The 17377-nt window shown below is 39.0% G+C and overlaps 1 protein-coding gene across 1 annotated transcript; it reads right to left on the reverse strand.

Annotated features, from left to right (window-relative positions):
* Positions 1-828: 828 nt before the first annotated feature.
* On the reverse strand, positions 829-8953 carry LOC117423754 (tektin-3-like). Its single transcript, XM_034039884.3, has 8 exons — positions 8474-8953; positions 7176-7778; positions 6075-6158; positions 5618-5688; positions 4807-4950; positions 3865-4087; positions 3143-3297; positions 829-2484 (listed from the first exon to the last, which is right to left on the reverse strand). Exons 2-8 carry the CDS (start codon positions 7746-7748, stop codon positions 2268-2270), a joined length of 1467 nt encoding a protein of 488 aa, XP_033895775.3. The 5' UTR covers positions 7749-7778; positions 8474-8953; the 3' UTR covers positions 829-2267.
* Positions 8954-17377: the final 8424 nt, after the last annotated feature.

Here is a 17377-nt window from a genome sequence, read left to right on the forward strand (position 1 = left end):
TCACCTTTGGTATATTCAATGCTGACAATGAAATGGGCTCAATAGTTTCAATATCTTAGCCAAAACAATCTGAGGCCAAATTGACAAATCTTTTAACATTTGTTCTAGACTGTTGATGCACAGCAATTAGACTGTTACCACATGCAATAGTGTAAGCATGTTTACTACATAACAGAACAGCATTATTTTCAATTCCAACTGTATTTTAGTTATAGAATTGCTATGCATGTGCTGCAATCATGTAATGTACCTTAGTTACAAAAATTACAGTATTGGGGAAAAGTCACTATGCTGTTTTGTAAGAACCAACACATGATACAGCTCAATACTGAAAACTAATTTCCCAATATAAAGTTGATTGTACAAAGTGCATATATATATATTGACCATGATCAAAGTATAGAAATGGGGTAAACATGATAAAAGTAGAAAAAATATATATTTAGCAAAAACTTTTCAGTGGGTTGTGCTTTCTACCTAACGCCATTCAAGCAGCAACACAAGAACAGTAAAACATACTTCAACTCCCCCTGGCCTGTAAACTGCAAGGTCTCAAGCTGAAAATAAACATGAGAGAGCAGTGACTTTGGGCCAGTGCTCTTGAAACTTGGCAGGAGCTGTTGAAACTGCACAACTAAAACCTTTGGCTTGAACAGATTTCACATCCAATGGAATTTGTTTTGCTTTAATTAAACACAGTAACTTTATACACACACGCACACACACACACACGCACACACACACGCACGCACGCACACACACACACACAAGCACACACAAGCACTATCTGGCTGGGGCCCCAACAACTCCAACTACTACCCAATACTTGGCTCCAACCAGGTATTGTGCTAGTGGTATACACTGTCATAAAGGTAGTCCTTTAAAAAAGTGTATGATGGTCTTCCCTTCATATACTACTGCATGGATTTACCATTCTTCACAATGCATTTATTTTCTGTGTCTTTGTTTTACAATGCATTACCATACACAGTGGTGCTTTTACACTTCCCAGCGGTCTGGTACCAACTCCCCAGTAATGTTTTTGAAGCTGACACCCTGGGATCCTTTAAGAAGCTGCTTGATGAGATTCTGGGATCAATAAGCTACTTACAACCAAACGAGCAAGATGGGCTGAATGGCCTCCTCTCGTTTGTAAACTTTCTTATGTTCTTATGTTCTTATGTTTTGTGCATATACTGTAGGTTAAGGTTAGCTTCACAGTGGACACAGATATGTTTGAACTTGTTTTAAAGGGAGAACCCTTTACTTTTGACCCTTTTAATGTTGTGCAAAGAGGATTCAGAGATTCAAATACAGGCTGTCAGAATGCTATCATTAACTGGGTGAAGCAAGTTACTTGTAAAAATGCAATCCAGTGAAATTACTGGCACTTTTATCTCAAGCCCTTTTAATTATTTACATGGGTTGCAGTGTTGGTCTTTGCATTGGTGTTCCAAAGACATTCAAAGAAATTAATATTGGTGATAAGAAGGAATGTGGTATATACTGTTCCTCTAATAAAGAGAGAACCTGGACTGTAATAGATTTGAAGCATTTACATAACACTGTCATTTGAGCATATGGCATTTATATCAGATTTACCCAAAATATAAATAATCTATCCAATTGTTTTATGTTTGTGTGTGTGTGTGTGTGTGTGCGTGTTAGATTTTTGGCTTCAATATTGCAAACACTCTGGACTATTTTTCTTTTCTTTTGTTTCACAGATTATTGTCTGTTTCCAACTGGGTTCACAAACAGATACGTGAGATTTACAAGTGTTTGGAAGTAAACAAAAACTGATAGCTCAGATGGTAGATCCTTTCAATGATACTAATAGATGTTTAGTGAGACATTCTTTACAAGCAACAGAAGTCACCATGCCAAGCACAAGTCATCATTCAATTTTAAACTTTCCAAAGTTAATTTCAATCAGTCACAGCTGCTGATTATATATATACTAATAATTTGTTGGTAAACATAAAAAGTCATAATTAAAGTAGTCATCATGTAAATGCAGTGCTTTCATAGACTAGCTGCACCCTGTGGAAGGGGTGACACAGCAAGGCTTAAGTGACAAAGCAACAGCATGTGTTTTATGTGATGGAAATCACTGTGTGTAAAAATCACTTCAAGAACCCCAGGGGGTGGAGGGGGAGGGGGCAGTGGGATAAAATAAATAATCATCACATCTTAGCAGGAAAATGCCCTATATATTTAATGCCATACACCTTCTTCAAAACACAATCCTTTTGGAATGCAATCCTTCATGTGTAGCCCACCAGCCTGGGGGTGCTGGGGAAGCTCTTGCGCATTGACATGCATTTCTCCTGGTCGATGAACAGGGAGTTAGCCTTGATGGACAGGTCATGCTCCAGGGTGACTTTGGTATTCACCAGCATCTGAAGAGTCTTCTCTGCCTCCCACAGCCTCTCCCGCAATCTCTGGATGGTGTCGTCAATCTCTCGGACTTCACTAACCAACCTGCGAACAGACAACCGCACAAAACAGGCATCGTTTATTGTCATAAATGAACAAAATTATAGCGTTAAGTATATTTTTAATTTTTTTTAATAATCTCTTTAATAATTTCTTGTCCTACCAAATATGATGTTTTTTCCCTTTCAAGAACAGTTCTACTGCACACACGTATGACAAATGAGGGGCAAATGCTTTTTCCAAATTAAGCATTAGAATTTCCTGATTTCGAATGTTTAGTATAATAATCCCACTGTCTGATTACTGGCTAATGAACCTGACCTTGTGCAGATTATGCTATCCAGTCTACAGTACCATGCAGCTGTAATTATATGGGACAGTTCTTGCCCTCTTAAAATGTCTCTTGAACTCATCAAAGCTGAACAGCTGAAAATTTAGCAAGGAGATTTAAAAAGGCATTCTTTTCTAAAAGTTGTTTCTTAAATTATAGTGATTTGGGCATTGTAGACAAGGCAATACTCAAACGTAGCAGCAGGTTTAAGTCGCCCTGCCTGGACTCTAAACAGCCCCAGTGTCTTTTTGTGCTGTGGAAGTGCCAGGCTTTGGCAGGGAGGAATGGGGGAAAGGGCACATGTGTAAATATAAGCAGACATGCTTCAAAAGGCAACTCTTGAAATAGATTGCAGAGTGCTTCTGAACTGACCGAAGCTGACTAGAGTCGCGGCACAGCTCCACATTGGGCCTCCTTGTGCGCTCATCCAGGCGAGTGTGGGCCACTTTGAGAGGGCTCTCCTTGTCCTGGATGGCCTTCTTCAGGGCCTCAATGAGCATTTCCGTTTGGAAGATCTCCTGCAGGGTCTAGACATTAGGGAAAGAAATTGGCAACATTTTAATCAATTGGAGGGCAGGGGGGGGGGGGGGGGAGAGAGTGGTAATAAGACTCCAGGGGCAGAATAGTTTTGACATCATGCAATAGAGAAGTCTTAATAAAGAGCCTAACCCACACCATTAAACAATTATAATGAGAACTTAATCACACTGTTTATGTATGCTCAGGAATGCCACGTGGGTGAAACAAAAAGACATTTACACTAATCTGTACAGAAAATGACACGGTGACATTTTGCAAAGATTGTATATTGTTCAGATACAAGATACAGTGGAAACGCAGCTAAGTGCGGATATATTGAAAGGACAGCTCTTTAGTTTTATAGAGGAGATTTTTCAGTTATAGATGATTACTTATTTATCATTTTTTTCCTTTTAAATTTACCATGGTCAACTTTTATAAGGGAACACAGTAACTGCCCACTATAAACAAGGGAAAGGCATGGGGAACATCAAACTCACTGTGCAAAAGGTCCGGAGCCCTGGCATTACTGCGGGATCCAAATGTTTTTATTTCAAACTTTCTGTAAGAGTTACCTTCGCCAGGTGCATCTGCAGCTTGTTCTTGGCATCGGCCACCTCGGACAGGCGGTTGGTAAAAGCCACGTTGACGCTGTTGAAGTGACTCCACATCTCGCTGGAGGTCGTGTTCAGAAGAGTTTCGATGTCATGCCGCAGCTTGGCTGAGGCAGCCCGCTCATTCTGGGAGCGGAGGATGTTATTGTCCGTAAACTTGGCCCAGGACTCGGGCATTGAAACGCTGCACAGGAAAGTAAACACGTGTTATCACACCCGAGCAGTGGCTGGCCCTGGGAAGCACAGCTCGCTGAAGCAAACTGGGAATAATCGGTTATCCATGAGCTGGTATGTGGCAGCATTGACTGGCACCAGGATCCTGAAGCAACAGGCACTAGCTGTTGGTTACAGATATTACCTCATGTGAAGGCGATAATGCAGGACCCCTTGCAGTCCCTAATATCCCAAACTTTAATTCCTACTGCATCCTGTATGTCAACTAATTAGTGCAAACCATTCTAGGAACCATACATATTAAAATGTTTCATGAACCAGCCCTTAAGAATTGAACTAGAAGAACAGAAGAATGTGAACCGTGAGCAGTACAAAATTGCACTTTCTTTCTCATACGATGGAGTAGCCAAGCGTATTAGCGAGAAGAAAGACTCCAAGGCACACATGTTCAGGTTGAGAACTCGAAGAGTAAGAGTAATTTACTCCCCCGGACTACACTGCAAACCTAGGCTTACCACATGACTCCATGTACACTAGGACAGTTTGGGCCAGTTCAGGCTTTTTAACTCACATTGCAATGCATTCTGGTACATTTCACCTGTCTCATGTACCTTTCACAGCAGGACTACACTTACCAGAATGCATTGAGGTGTAAAAGTCTGAACTGTCCCAAGCAGTCATATGGTAAGCCTTATGCATGCCCCCTTTTAAAAATATTTTTTTGCCTACGTTGCATCGATATTCTCCACCCCACGGAAGTAACTGATGCCATCAGAGGTGTTTCTGAGATAGTGGCACTTGTCATCAATCCTGTGGGCAATCAGTTTGTCATTGATGTCTCTATCTAACTCATGTTGAGCTGCTCTGTTGGACCTAAAAAAAAAATTATAAAAAAAAACCATCACATAGTGGTCTTAAGAACGGACAGAAAGATGTATGACTAGCCTTCACTTTTTACACAAGCACACCATACATTCAATCGATTGCATGCAACCAAGTTCCTCCTCTACCTGCAAGCAACCAACCTCTGTGAAGTTGCCTAGAATATAGGAGACCTAAAGCCTGGAGACCTAGTTGTCTCTTTTACTCATATACAGTACGCACCTTAACCTTAACATATGTCAGTGATCTCAGTAAGTATTTCATAAGCATTTCCCATTGTGCACACTTGACAATACAGGAAAAACACAAAGTTAGAAAGTTAACTCATATGACTATTGTGTTGCTTTTAATCAACTGTTACTGCAGCCCAGTGACGGCATTCTTAATTCTTGTTGTAGATAGAGTGCTTTTAATAAATTAATCAAATAAACACAGTACCTGTAGTTATCTAGTTTACCATGCATACATCCTATGCATTTACACATTTTTTTTTTTATCACAATTTCACTTTGCTTTACTACCACGATGCTTGATTATTGAAGTCCCTTTTTTCTTTAGCCGTCTAGTAAATAACATTAAATGAATGCATGTTTTTTTTTCAATATTTTGTTTATGGAATACTATCTCATGCAGTGTTTCCTATTGCCTGCTTCCTTACGCGAGCTGGCTATTGGCTGCATCCAGAGAACATCTCATTCTCTCCTGGCAGCCCTTGATGGATTCAACCTCCTGTTTAAACAAAAACATATATATGGTAATTACTTATATATACTGTAAATCAACAACAAACAATATACAGTTTGTACCAAATGATATAGTTTGTATTAAGCCGGACCATTAAAACACACATCTATTATTAGTAAAAACTCAATATATTTATTTAAAAGTAATTGACCAGGACAGTTCAGTAAGACTGCTGTACATTAACAATAAACTAATAATTGCAATTTAATATTATAATTTGTGAAGCAGCTATGCATGTCTGTAGGTCAACAGTAGCTTTTTTGTCATTTTTAAATACATTCATATAATAATAATAATAATAATAATAATAATAATAAACATTTCTACCACTGGTACTCTTCATATCAAATATTCAGGGAACCTGTTCTGACCTGAATTAAATCTTTCTCCACTTTATCATGGACCAGGTCAACAGACATCCTCTTCTCTCTGTGGTACAAACACTCCCGAGCGACCTGTCATTTCAAAACAAAGGTTTGCCTTATAAATAGGGGAGCAGTGCAAACGCATTGTCTTCTGAGTAAAGCATAACATGTGTTCCACTCAAGCTTGTGAAAATACTGACTTCTACCAAGAAAATTCACAACTTCACTATTGCAGAACATTTTTTTAAATATGTAGTAAAGCATAGTGAACTGCTAAATAAACAGCCTGAACATTTTCAATAGCATCATAAGAGCTGGGTTTAAAATAATACTATTTTTTACCAATTTTACCAGTAATACTACTACTACTACTACTACTACTACTACTAATAATAATAATAATAATAATAATAATAATAATAATAATAATAATAAGTAAGGACAAACTACAGAGAATCCTAAGACAATAGTACTGTATGTAAAAAGTATCAAGGTGCTCAGGCCATTGATTACCTAAATGTCTGTAAAAAAACCGTCCTGATATCTGATAGTACACCTTAAAGTGTGCATGTCACCTGAGCTTTAGCCACATCAACATGACACTACTTGGGCCCAAAGCTGGAAACCTAATAAGATAATTGACCACACTCAATCAGTCTGTCTGCTGTTGCCAGGTTAGTTTTAAAACTATTTCTACTATCTCCAGTGACCCTCGGCTGAATGCCAGGGCACTGGTGTGTGAAGTGCTGGTCCTGCGCCTCTAGTACTGCACATTATAAGGGAGGGCCAGGGTGGATATGCAATGCCCACGTATTTTTATTTCTTGTTAACTTGTGCTTTACCATGAAATAGAGGGTCACTGTGACATCATCGCTTGATATAAGTGGGTCCGTGTAAGATGAGTTAGTCAATGTATAGCTAAATATCTGGACATCAAAAACTGGGACTAGAATGTGTGCAATTGTGTTTGAAATGGGAGCTTATATATCCTGGTATAGTCTTCCCTAGGAGACAAAACTAAAAGAAGTGTGGTATCCTGAGGGGCAAATGTGGTACTGATAGATGTGCCCCTTCTAATATAAATCAATACTTTGTCATTAAGCTCACCTGCAGCGGCCCTTCAGTTTCAGCCAGAGCCCTCTCTAGTCTCTTCTTCACCTCGGCCAGAGCGTTGGTCTCCCCGATCATGTTCTCAATCTCGTGGTTCAGCTCGGACTTCCAGAACATGATGTCGTTGAGGCGCTCCCCGATGTTCTTGCTGGTGGTGCTCTGGGTCTTTCTGGTCAGCTGCGCTTTGTCCTGGATGAGACGGGCAGTGTCCACTCTGAGCCTCTCAGCACTGTGCCTCAAAGACTCCGACTCCATGTAGTTTTTGTGGTTCGACTTCAACCAGTCCACAGGGGTGTAGCGGGCGAACAGGGCCATGCGGTTAGAAGGAAATCTGCTGACCTTGGCCTTGGTCAGATCCGGGGAGATTCTGGAGGTAACTCCGATGCTGGGAATGGCAGACGCTGTTCTGAGGTAGGAGCTGGGCCTCCAGGGTAGGTACATGCTCTGGCTCATGACAAAGTGGGGGTTCTTGTAGCTGGAAGCCATTGTGGAAATAGCAGGTAGAAAGTTAGTGGACTTCATTCCTGGACGAGTATACGTGGTTGTATGGGTAGAACCTAAAAGTTCCATCTTGGAAGAACTGTTTGTTCAAGTTTTTTCCTGTAACGAAAAAAAAAAAAAAAGTAATTGTTCTGTTCTCAACAGTCAATATTCTGTCCATTGATAAGAAACAATATTTTAAGTGTATTTCCAATCGTGAAGCACAGAAAATAACATTTTATATTACCCTGGTGCATCCAATGCCACTGTAATTAAATACTGTGTGTGAACTGCAATGTGAAATTTAAACATGGTAATAAATACCAAATTATATCTACTTTTTCATTGAAAAGATGTCTGATTGTTTAAATGGTAAAGGACTATCTAGATTTACTAAAGGAACTTATATTTTAAATGATAACATGATAGTATAATGATTATATGATGATGTTAACCAGACACCACATACATTGTGTATGTGGGGTATGTTTATAGCACTTTCATCATATTTGTGGATATAAATTTACAAAACAAAAGATATGTTCTAAAAGATCAATTAGATAACATTTCAATGACAACTGGCATAATGACAAAAGTATACAGCACAATCGCAATGTAAACAGGATAATGAAATAGCCTACAAACTATGTCAACAACAACAATTCTTTTTTTTTTTTTTTTTTTTTTTTTGCTAACATATACAAATGCTTTTGGGGGATAATAGTAATACCAGTTACCCAACAAAGTACTTATTTTTGCTATTCCTAACATGTACGCCTGTAACAAAATATGTGGTGGAAAAATAATACACCTACCTGAACGTAAATGTGCAACGCTGCGGTTACAGAATACCTGAGTTTGTGCGCCCCATTACAGGGCAACTCTCTCACCTTAGCAGCCCTTCAACCTGAGACAGTTCCTAGTGTGACTTCTTCTTGATTGACAAGTTAGCTAGCCAATTAAATAAATAGGATTGCAATGGAGGCGTGACGCTAAGTGTTGTATAAGCCAATCATCACAAAATAGGCAGGGACCTGAAAGTTAAGTTTTACTTGCTTCGTTGCCATGGAAACGGTTGCTCCGGCAATCCAAGGAGATCACACAAAGCAGGAGATGCCATGTTTCACAGTGGAGGTAGATTTTAGAACGGCTGGCTGTTCTGATAAGAGGCAAGGACAGTGATGTGTGAAATGATTGTACAGCTGATAAAATAATCTGTAAAAAAAATAAATAAATAAATAAAAAAACACGTGTGAACCAGTTATTAAAGACTTCAGGTTAAATCACAATATCACGTTCTTCTTCTTCTTCTTCTTCTTCTTCTTCTTCTTCTTCTTCTTCTTCTTCTTCTTCTTATTGAATTACTGAAATTGCAATCAATATGCCTTTGCAAATTGTTTGCCTTTGTTTCCAAGAAAGATGTTTTAAAAAGAACCCCTTTGATATATACTGTACTTTAAACAACAGGGAGTTGGTAGATAGCATCTTCCTTCCCTCCATTTTGGATTGGAAGCCAGATGAAAATGAAGATGGAGTCATGCTATTTGTTTGGATACAGCTGCAAGAGGTGGGTGCAGAATACTGTGTACTTCTGGCAACATGTAGATCCCTAAGCACTGCTTCCTTTACAGATTAGATAAGCCACGCCTACGTTTCATCTGAAAAAAAATATCAGTGGCATATCATTATAAATGTTACATTTTCTTAGAGACATTGACAACCGGGCTCCCCCATAAAGGTTTCATATACTGTAGATTCAGTCACAGCCTGGGGTTTTGCACCAGTACAATTAGCAGTTTCAATGGAACTGCTGAAGGTCCAGCAGCATGCACAAACTTGTCCATTAGTCAAATGTTAATAAGCTACTACAGACTAACAGATAATGGCATTGCTAGTTTACAATATGAAGTATCAATATGGATAAGATTATTATTAATAATTAGGTTAAGGCTAAGATTAAGTCCAGGGCTGGGGTAATAAAATTAAACAATATCAAATCATATTTAAGCTATTCCTTTGACTGTCCATTAAAATAAATGTAGCTTTCCAAACTGTAACCCATTCATATTTTCTTAGCAGTGCACGATTATCCGTTTCATTGCCGGTGCTGCTGTACACATAACCCTGGCCGTCTGCCAAAAAAAGCATATATCTTCCTGCTCCCCATTGTTTCGCTCTGAAATCACTTTGTAACATTGTTCTGCTGGGAAAGCTCCCTTGAACACTGGGGAGCTCCAGGCCATCCTATTCCCCTCTGAGTCACCCAGCAGCTCTCCTCTCTGAGCCATGCTGTAATTATTTTACGGTGATACATTCCATGGCACACTATTAAAGGCACATGGACTCCCTTATGATTCATATACTCCCATTTCCTACTACAGACACACTGTTTTGCATGGGAGTTATTATTATTATTATTATTTATTTCTTAGCAGACACCCTTATCCAGGGCGACTTACAATTGTTACAAGATATCACATCATTTTTACATACAATTATATTATTTTTTTTACACATTATTTTTTACATGCAATTACCCATTTATACAGTTGGGTTTTTACTGGAGCAATCTAGGTAAAGTATCTTGCTCAAGGGTACAGCAGCAGTGTCCCCCACCTGGGATTGAACCCACGACCATCCAGTCAATCCAGAGCCCTAACCACTACTCCACACTGATAATGTTTCCCTCTGCCAAATGCTTTCCAATGGCAATACAGTGCAATAGTTCTGTACTCTGGGGCAGGGTAAGTAGCAGAGCAGCTATACGGTGCCCACACAATGTTTCTGTATTTTGGGGTAATGGTACCAGCACAGCCACACTAGTATGATGAGATATTTGTAAAATAGAAATGTATGGGGTACTGAATTGTTCTAAAATATTTTTTTAGGCTTTTTACATAAATATTGAAATAATTGATTAAATACACAGCATCAACATAGAATTAAGTGTACTAATTCCATCAAGCCTTCTCTTTCCTGGATTGATTTGAATCACAGCTCAGTCACAGCAGGTATCTACAATCTTTTAGAATCGCGCTGGAGGAGGATGATGGATGCTGATTTGCTGATGGTGCCCAATCATTTTTCTAATTCTTGTTAAGCACTAATGTCCAAATGAGCCTCAATCACCCCTAAACATAACATTAGATTTCTCAAAAACAGTTTCCTTTGGGTACGGTGTATACTGTATTCAGTAAGCATGGGTCTCAGCTACTGTATACTTCTGAACCAACTCTGAGACTCAACTCGAAGATATTTTAAAGCTGTCTAACCTACCCTGACTTCACATGCTATAAATATCTAAGTAACAGATGTCAAACTGAACTTTTCAATTCCAGGGCTAAATTCAGTACTGCATGTTCCTTATGAAAATTTAACATACGGTACTGCACATATATTACGAATGCGGACAGCATACCAGTACTAAATTGACAGTATCATTTTAGACATAGAGATAGACATAGACAAGCTTAATGTGCAGACAAACACACACACATGCATGCTGTGTAGTACATATACAGAAACTATTATTATTCAGGGCTGATTTGAAACTGTGATATGTAGCTGTGGCAAAGCGCCCCGCCCCTGTGTGCATTGGTGTTGTATGCGTGCGTATGTTAATGTTGGTATATAGATTGGTACACGGGATATAAACGGGTCTGTGTTTCACGTGAATTAATTCTGTGCAACCCCGTGCTCACATATTACATTTAACCAGCACGTGAAGTGATTTGTGCCCTCCTCGTGCCTACATACAAATCTACACTTTTTAAATATACGTGAAACACAGACCCGTTTATATCCCGTGTACCAATCTATACACCAACATTAACATACGCACGCATACAACACCAATGCACACAGGGGCGGGGCGCTTTGCCACAGTAGCACACTGTTTTGTGTAAATGTAACTATCGGTAGTGCAAAGCCTATGGACCTTACTTTGCTGCAGAACAGAAGAGAAGCTTCAAAAAGAATATATCTTTTTGAAGCTTCTTTTGAGAGCTAGATTCCTATTCTTGGAATTGTGTGGAGTAGTGGTTAGGGCTCTGGACTCTTGACTGGAGGGTTGTGGGTTCAATCCCCAGTGGGGGACACTGCTGTTGTACCCTTGAGCAAGGTACTTTACCTAGATTGCTCCAGTAAAAACCCAACTGTATAAATGGGTAATTGTATGTAAAAATAATCTGTATAATGTGAAATAATGTATAATGTGACATCTTGTAACAATTGTAAGTCGCCCTGGATAAGGGCGTCTGCTAAGAAATAAATAATAATAATAATAATAATAATAATAATAATAATAATAATAATAATAATAATAATTTAGGGAAGACAAACTCTTCCAAACGGAATAATCCAGGGGTTAGCTGCAGTGAAGCCTGTCAATGTCACCGTAATTGTGGGCTGTGTGTGTTGAGATGTATTAGTATGTGATTTGAAATGGATACCGTTTGATTGAAGCACAATCTTCTCCCACTGCAGCACACCTGATACCTGCAGGCTCGGGTGACTTTGCTCTGCACGGTTTCACCACTGGAGGTGTAGCACCGTCAGCCTGACACTGCTGTTGACTGAAGGATGGGGTGAGTTGTGAAGTCACTCATGGTAGAGCTACTGGGCAGGGCGAATCATATAAAATCTGAGCACCTCTCTGACAGCATGGGGAGGGAGATAAGATAACAATGCCACTGCACAGTAAGACAGTGAACCTCAGAAGCACTCCCTTACTCTTGCCACCCGCTTCTCTGATCTCTCCTTGTTAATTATGAATGTGTCGGAAGTTAAGAATGCTGGGGAGGCCAACAGAGCAATCAAACAATAAAACTTGACAACATAATTGCTGTTATAAAAGAAGCACGAAAATAAACAGAAAAATATATTTTAGAAAGGCAAAAACCCACCCATGCAAAAAACACAACACCAGTTTAACTGCAATGTAAGGGAATTCATTTTTTACTACAGTAGACTACAGTTTGATTGCAACGTTTTTTCTCGCTAGTTATACTGTAGTTTCCGCCCATCTCTAATAGTAATACAGCACAGTTATATTGTTCCATTAAGTTGCATGATGTAAATGCATTGCAGTTTAATCACAGTGTGACTCTACAATTATTTTCCCAATTCAATGCACTTTAACTGGAGTTGGGAATATATATATATATATATATATATTGGGGTCAAACGAATGAACATAGAATGCAAGGAAAATTCAAGCCTCACATGATTTTTCATGCTTTTACAGTTCTTGGCTTGAGGAGATGGTGTTTGACAGGCTATTAAACATAACAGCACAGTCTAAGTGCCTTTTTACTGTAAAACAAAGTGTGCACCCTTACCCTGAGCCTGCACTAAAACTCAAACTCAAACACCTATACATTCCTGTATATGAAAGACAGAGGCACTGGACTGGCTGGAAGTTTTTGTTCTAACTTTTTTTCTGTGGCTTCCATTTCTGCCCTAAATAATTATTAACTGTCCAAAAAGAAGAAGAAGAAGAAGAAGAAGAAGAAGAAGAAGAAGAAGAAGAAGAAGAAGAAGATATGCTTTTTACTATGGGAAGCTTTTGTAAAGGAACTACCATGATGTATAAGCAGTGACCGTTTGCTCTGAGCACATCATTTTCTAGATCCATCGCTGTCTACCTGTTTGCAGTCCTGCTTCATTTCTAGCTTCATAGATCTATGGCTGTATAATGGACTTTCTTTGAATAAATGTTTGTCTTATTAACTGCGCCAAAGTTTATATAGGCTTTGCTTCCCGGCTCTCGTCCCAGGACCGCACTCTGCTGTGATGTGTCAGTGGCTGTGTCTGGATATTTAAAATGATTTAAAATGATTTTCCCTTATATAAGTTTCCCACGGTAAAAGCATAGCATAATGCAATAAACCCCTTAAACTAAAGTGTAGTGTATCATCATGATTTGATCCAGTCCAAGCAGGTAAGGATACAATCAAGCCGAAAGCCCACCAATAAACACGGCCCATGCATGAAACACATGTCCTTCTACACAGGAAGCTCAAAGAACTGGAGCTGTGCTGCGAGAGATGGTGGGATGAATGTTGCCTTTGTTCAAGCTGCAATTAGTGCATTCCACTGGAGTCACCGGGCAGAGGGAAGCCAGAAAGAGACCTAACAATATAGAAAGCACTGTCAAAGCCCTGGCTGAAAGCCTTTCTGGTTTAGTGGGCGTCCCCCGATACTGTCCAGAGCCCAGATATCTGACCGTTTCTTCTGTTGGGGTTCAACAAGAATGTGAAGAATGCCAAAAGTAGTTTAGATTCTTTAGATGTTAGCGGAATTTCAAAAATGCAATAAGGCTGTATGTGTTCTACCAATATTCTACTCCTGCCTTTATATACTTTATAATTAATAACTGTTTGTTGCCATGTTTTTGCAGACACTGAACTCAGTCACTCTGCTTTGGCCAAACTGGATTATTCCTGGATCAAGCATGTCATAAAAATGCTACAGGTGAGCCAGGAGTGGCCCGACACCCTATTTTTTACCCACTATGCTTTTTTACATCAGGTTGTATGGTATACCTTTATGTAGATCGTTTATAAATGTGTTACTATATATTAACTAAGCATTAACAAAACATGAACAAGGCTCTGAATTCTCACAGCTGATTGTGAATGTTGCACAGAGCTGATAGTTATAGATAGTTACTTTCTGTGGTGTCTTTCACCACGTGTGTCATTGGTTTATTTTATGGAGCTTATCTATGTTCACCATGCTGTGCTTGTTTTTTGCTTGTTTGTTTTATTAATAAAGAGTCCCATGTTACCAATGGACCAGATTAACACGGGTCAGCACTCTGTGGGCCTCCAGCCCTTAATAAACAGTGTCTGTCTAATGAATCTGTGTGTTCTTGTCAGGACTAGGCTGCAATCAACACACTTAAATGCATAACCGCTAAAAAACCAAAAGTAAACTTAAACAGATGCCATTAAGCTAAATTGGTATTCCATGTGGAGCGGCTCTGGGCTGAAGAATTGTGCTGTTGTGCAGGACAGAGACCCCCACGGCAGCTGAAGTATATGAGAATGGATCCCATATGGGAAATGTTATTGGGATTAGCCTTGACGATCACGTCTTTGATCTCAGTTTGTCCCATGTTCATTCACCCTTAGGTCATTTGTTCTCTTTGCAAGATGGCTCCGGATTCACAGAGTAATCTCCTGACCTTATCTTAAATCGATCATAGGTAAAACTATAAGAGACAAACGTTTCAGCTAAAAGTATAGAAGGCGTTAGCCAACATTTTACGGTTTTTACTTTTTTTTCTACTTGAAATTCTGCAGTTTGAAATTCTTTACAATTATTATTCCCCTTTTTAATTTCAAATCAAAATATTGTGTTTGGTATTAGCTGTTTTATTTTTTAAACAAATTCATAACTTTGACTTTAAACATTGCTACTTCGGTTAGGTGCAACACCCCACCTGTATCATTTTATAATGAAGACTGCTTGTGCAACTACACAGAGTGCATCCATTCAAATGCTCTGCCAAGTGTTATTTTAATACCAGCACCTTGTGCATTAACTCTACCCTGAACTGGGCAGCGCGGTGGAAGATGTGTGCCATGTTCCCAATCACTGAGCAGTGCCCAGGAAGCAGGATCCCTAAGCTCCTAAGTCATTTTTCTTAGCGGCCTTGTTTGGTATAGTAAGTGACTTTACCCATTCACTGGAATTCATTGCACTGCCTGTGCACACTAGAAATGTCGTGTATATTAACAAAGTGGTATCTGACACTTAATATACTGCCAGTGTGATCTGAAGCCATCCTTTCCAAGGCTGAAAGGAAATGGCCTGTGCTTTAGGCTCCCTTGGTGATCGTTACTCTTGAACATTCCACGCTAGGCGGTTCTGGGATCTTGCAAAGGTCCATCTCAGCAACAATCCTCAAGGGAGTCATCCTGAATTCCAGGAGATTCTGGTCACAGAATGTCAACAGACAAGAAGTTCTGGAACACCAGCACTGTATGGTGTAAATATAAATATCTAGTGTATGATATAGGCTTGGAACTGAGCTGAAAGTCAGTGATGCAGACACAATCCACTGGTACTAAATCTGCATCACAAACCTAAATTAAAATGGAAATGCAATAATGTCATGCAAGCACAACACAAGCCCATCAACCAAGCTGGGGAAGAATGAAGCAATTGTCAAATCGGTAAATAATAATAATAATAATAATAATAATAATAATAATAATAATAATAATAATAATAATAATAATAATAATAATAATAATAAAACACTCAGAGTAGGATGTCTAGATTGATCGAGATGGAAGTAGATCATATGGATTTAATTTTCTGCAGCAAATTGCTAAGCTATGATCTGCATTATTCCAGGATGTGATTCCAGTCTGAAGGGGAATGAGTAATTGCATGGACTGAAACCCCTCAGGCACTATAAGCACTGATTCTGTAGAGTACAGTTCCAGGGGAGATCACTGCTGTTTCTTTCATTAGAGTTTTAAGTTTTAGTCTCTCTCCCTACACTTTATTAGTCTCAGTACAATACCTCTCTCAAAGGCTCTCTTTCCCCTTACAATTGTGCAGTTTAACTATAGGTAATATATTTTCTTCATTTTGAAAAGTCTCAGGCCCTATTCAGAAACCTTTAAGGGCTGTTTTAAGAAATGTTTTTTTAAGGACTGATCTTTAGGAGTGTTTATACACATTCTCTTGGGCTTTGAAAACAGCAGGAAAGCATCTGTCCTATTCTAAAGCAGTTGACAAAGGTTTTTGCACAAAAGACAAGTAAGGAAAACCAGAAATAGGTATGATAAAAGATGGTGAAACGCATTGCTAAGTATGAATGTACAGAAAAATGACTGTGCAAATGTATCATGGTAGACTCTTGTAAGGGAATATCATTACATTAATGTAAACAACCAGTCTGAGTGGATTAGACTGGCACGCAGAGTTTGTGCACAGTCTAATCCTGCAATTAATTCAATCATATAATGATTTTCTGTAGACCACAGAAAAGTTACTTTGAATCCAAGCATTGTTCCAACTTAAAAAAAAAAAAAAAGACATACATAATTGTTCATCAGTGAGCTTACAGTGACCCAAAACAACAAAGGCTCAATGTATCATTATTATTTCATTCATATTTTAATAATATGGTGCATCGCATGGATCTTCCCTGCTGTATATGGGTTACAGATCTTTAGTAATAAGCAGTGTGGGGTTTGGAGTTTCTAAAGCACTTTTAATTCATAATTAAAACAAGCTGCTGGATACACATGGCGGTGTTGTGCTCTCTCTGTGTTGATGCAACATGCTCTCTCCTAGCTGCATGCTGTAAACTTGGGATGCTTTCCATCAGCGCTAAGAAACAGCAGAACCAGAATCATGTGCAAAACACATTGCAGTCTTACAAGCCTTCACTGACTGTCTGAATACACCGGGGAACAGGTCATAACTATGCTTACGTCACAAACTCTTGAAAATGACAAATCTCAAAAGGCAGTTTTTTTTTTTTTTTTCCTCTTCAGGTTGACAATATTATTTGCTTATATGGGGAAAATGACTGGATGTTTGGCAACTGACTTCTGTTTCTCTTCCCAGTTGTATGGTATCATGTTTCTACATGTACATCTGAATGGTAAATGGATATAGAACTCCAAAAATTCTAAGACTGCTTATACTGTAGAGCGATTTTATAAAGCTGCAGTGCCCAGGTCGTATGTGCA

Source organism: Acipenser ruthenus, chromosome 17, assembly GCF_902713425.1.
Source record: "Acipenser ruthenus chromosome 17, fAciRut3.2 maternal haplotype, whole genome shotgun sequence".
Lineage (NCBI taxonomy): Eukaryota > Metazoa > Chordata > Actinopteri > Acipenseriformes > Acipenseridae > Acipenser > Acipenser ruthenus.

Bases quoted from the DNA above. Each gene is read 5' to 3' on its own strand.
- LOC117423754 (XM_034039884.3), bottom strand. From the start codon at position 7,748: ATGGAACTTTTAGGTTCTACCCATACAACCACGTATACTCGTCCAGGA. The intron at 6,159-7,175 runs GTGAGCTTAATG...TTGAAATGACAG, and splicing joins AAACTGAAGGGCCGCTGCAG to GTCGCTCGGGAGTGTTTGTA. The intron at 4,951-5,617 runs GTAAGGAAGCAG...TTTTTTTTTTAG, and splicing joins GCAGCCAATAGCCAGCTCGC to GTCCAACAGAGCAGCTCAAC.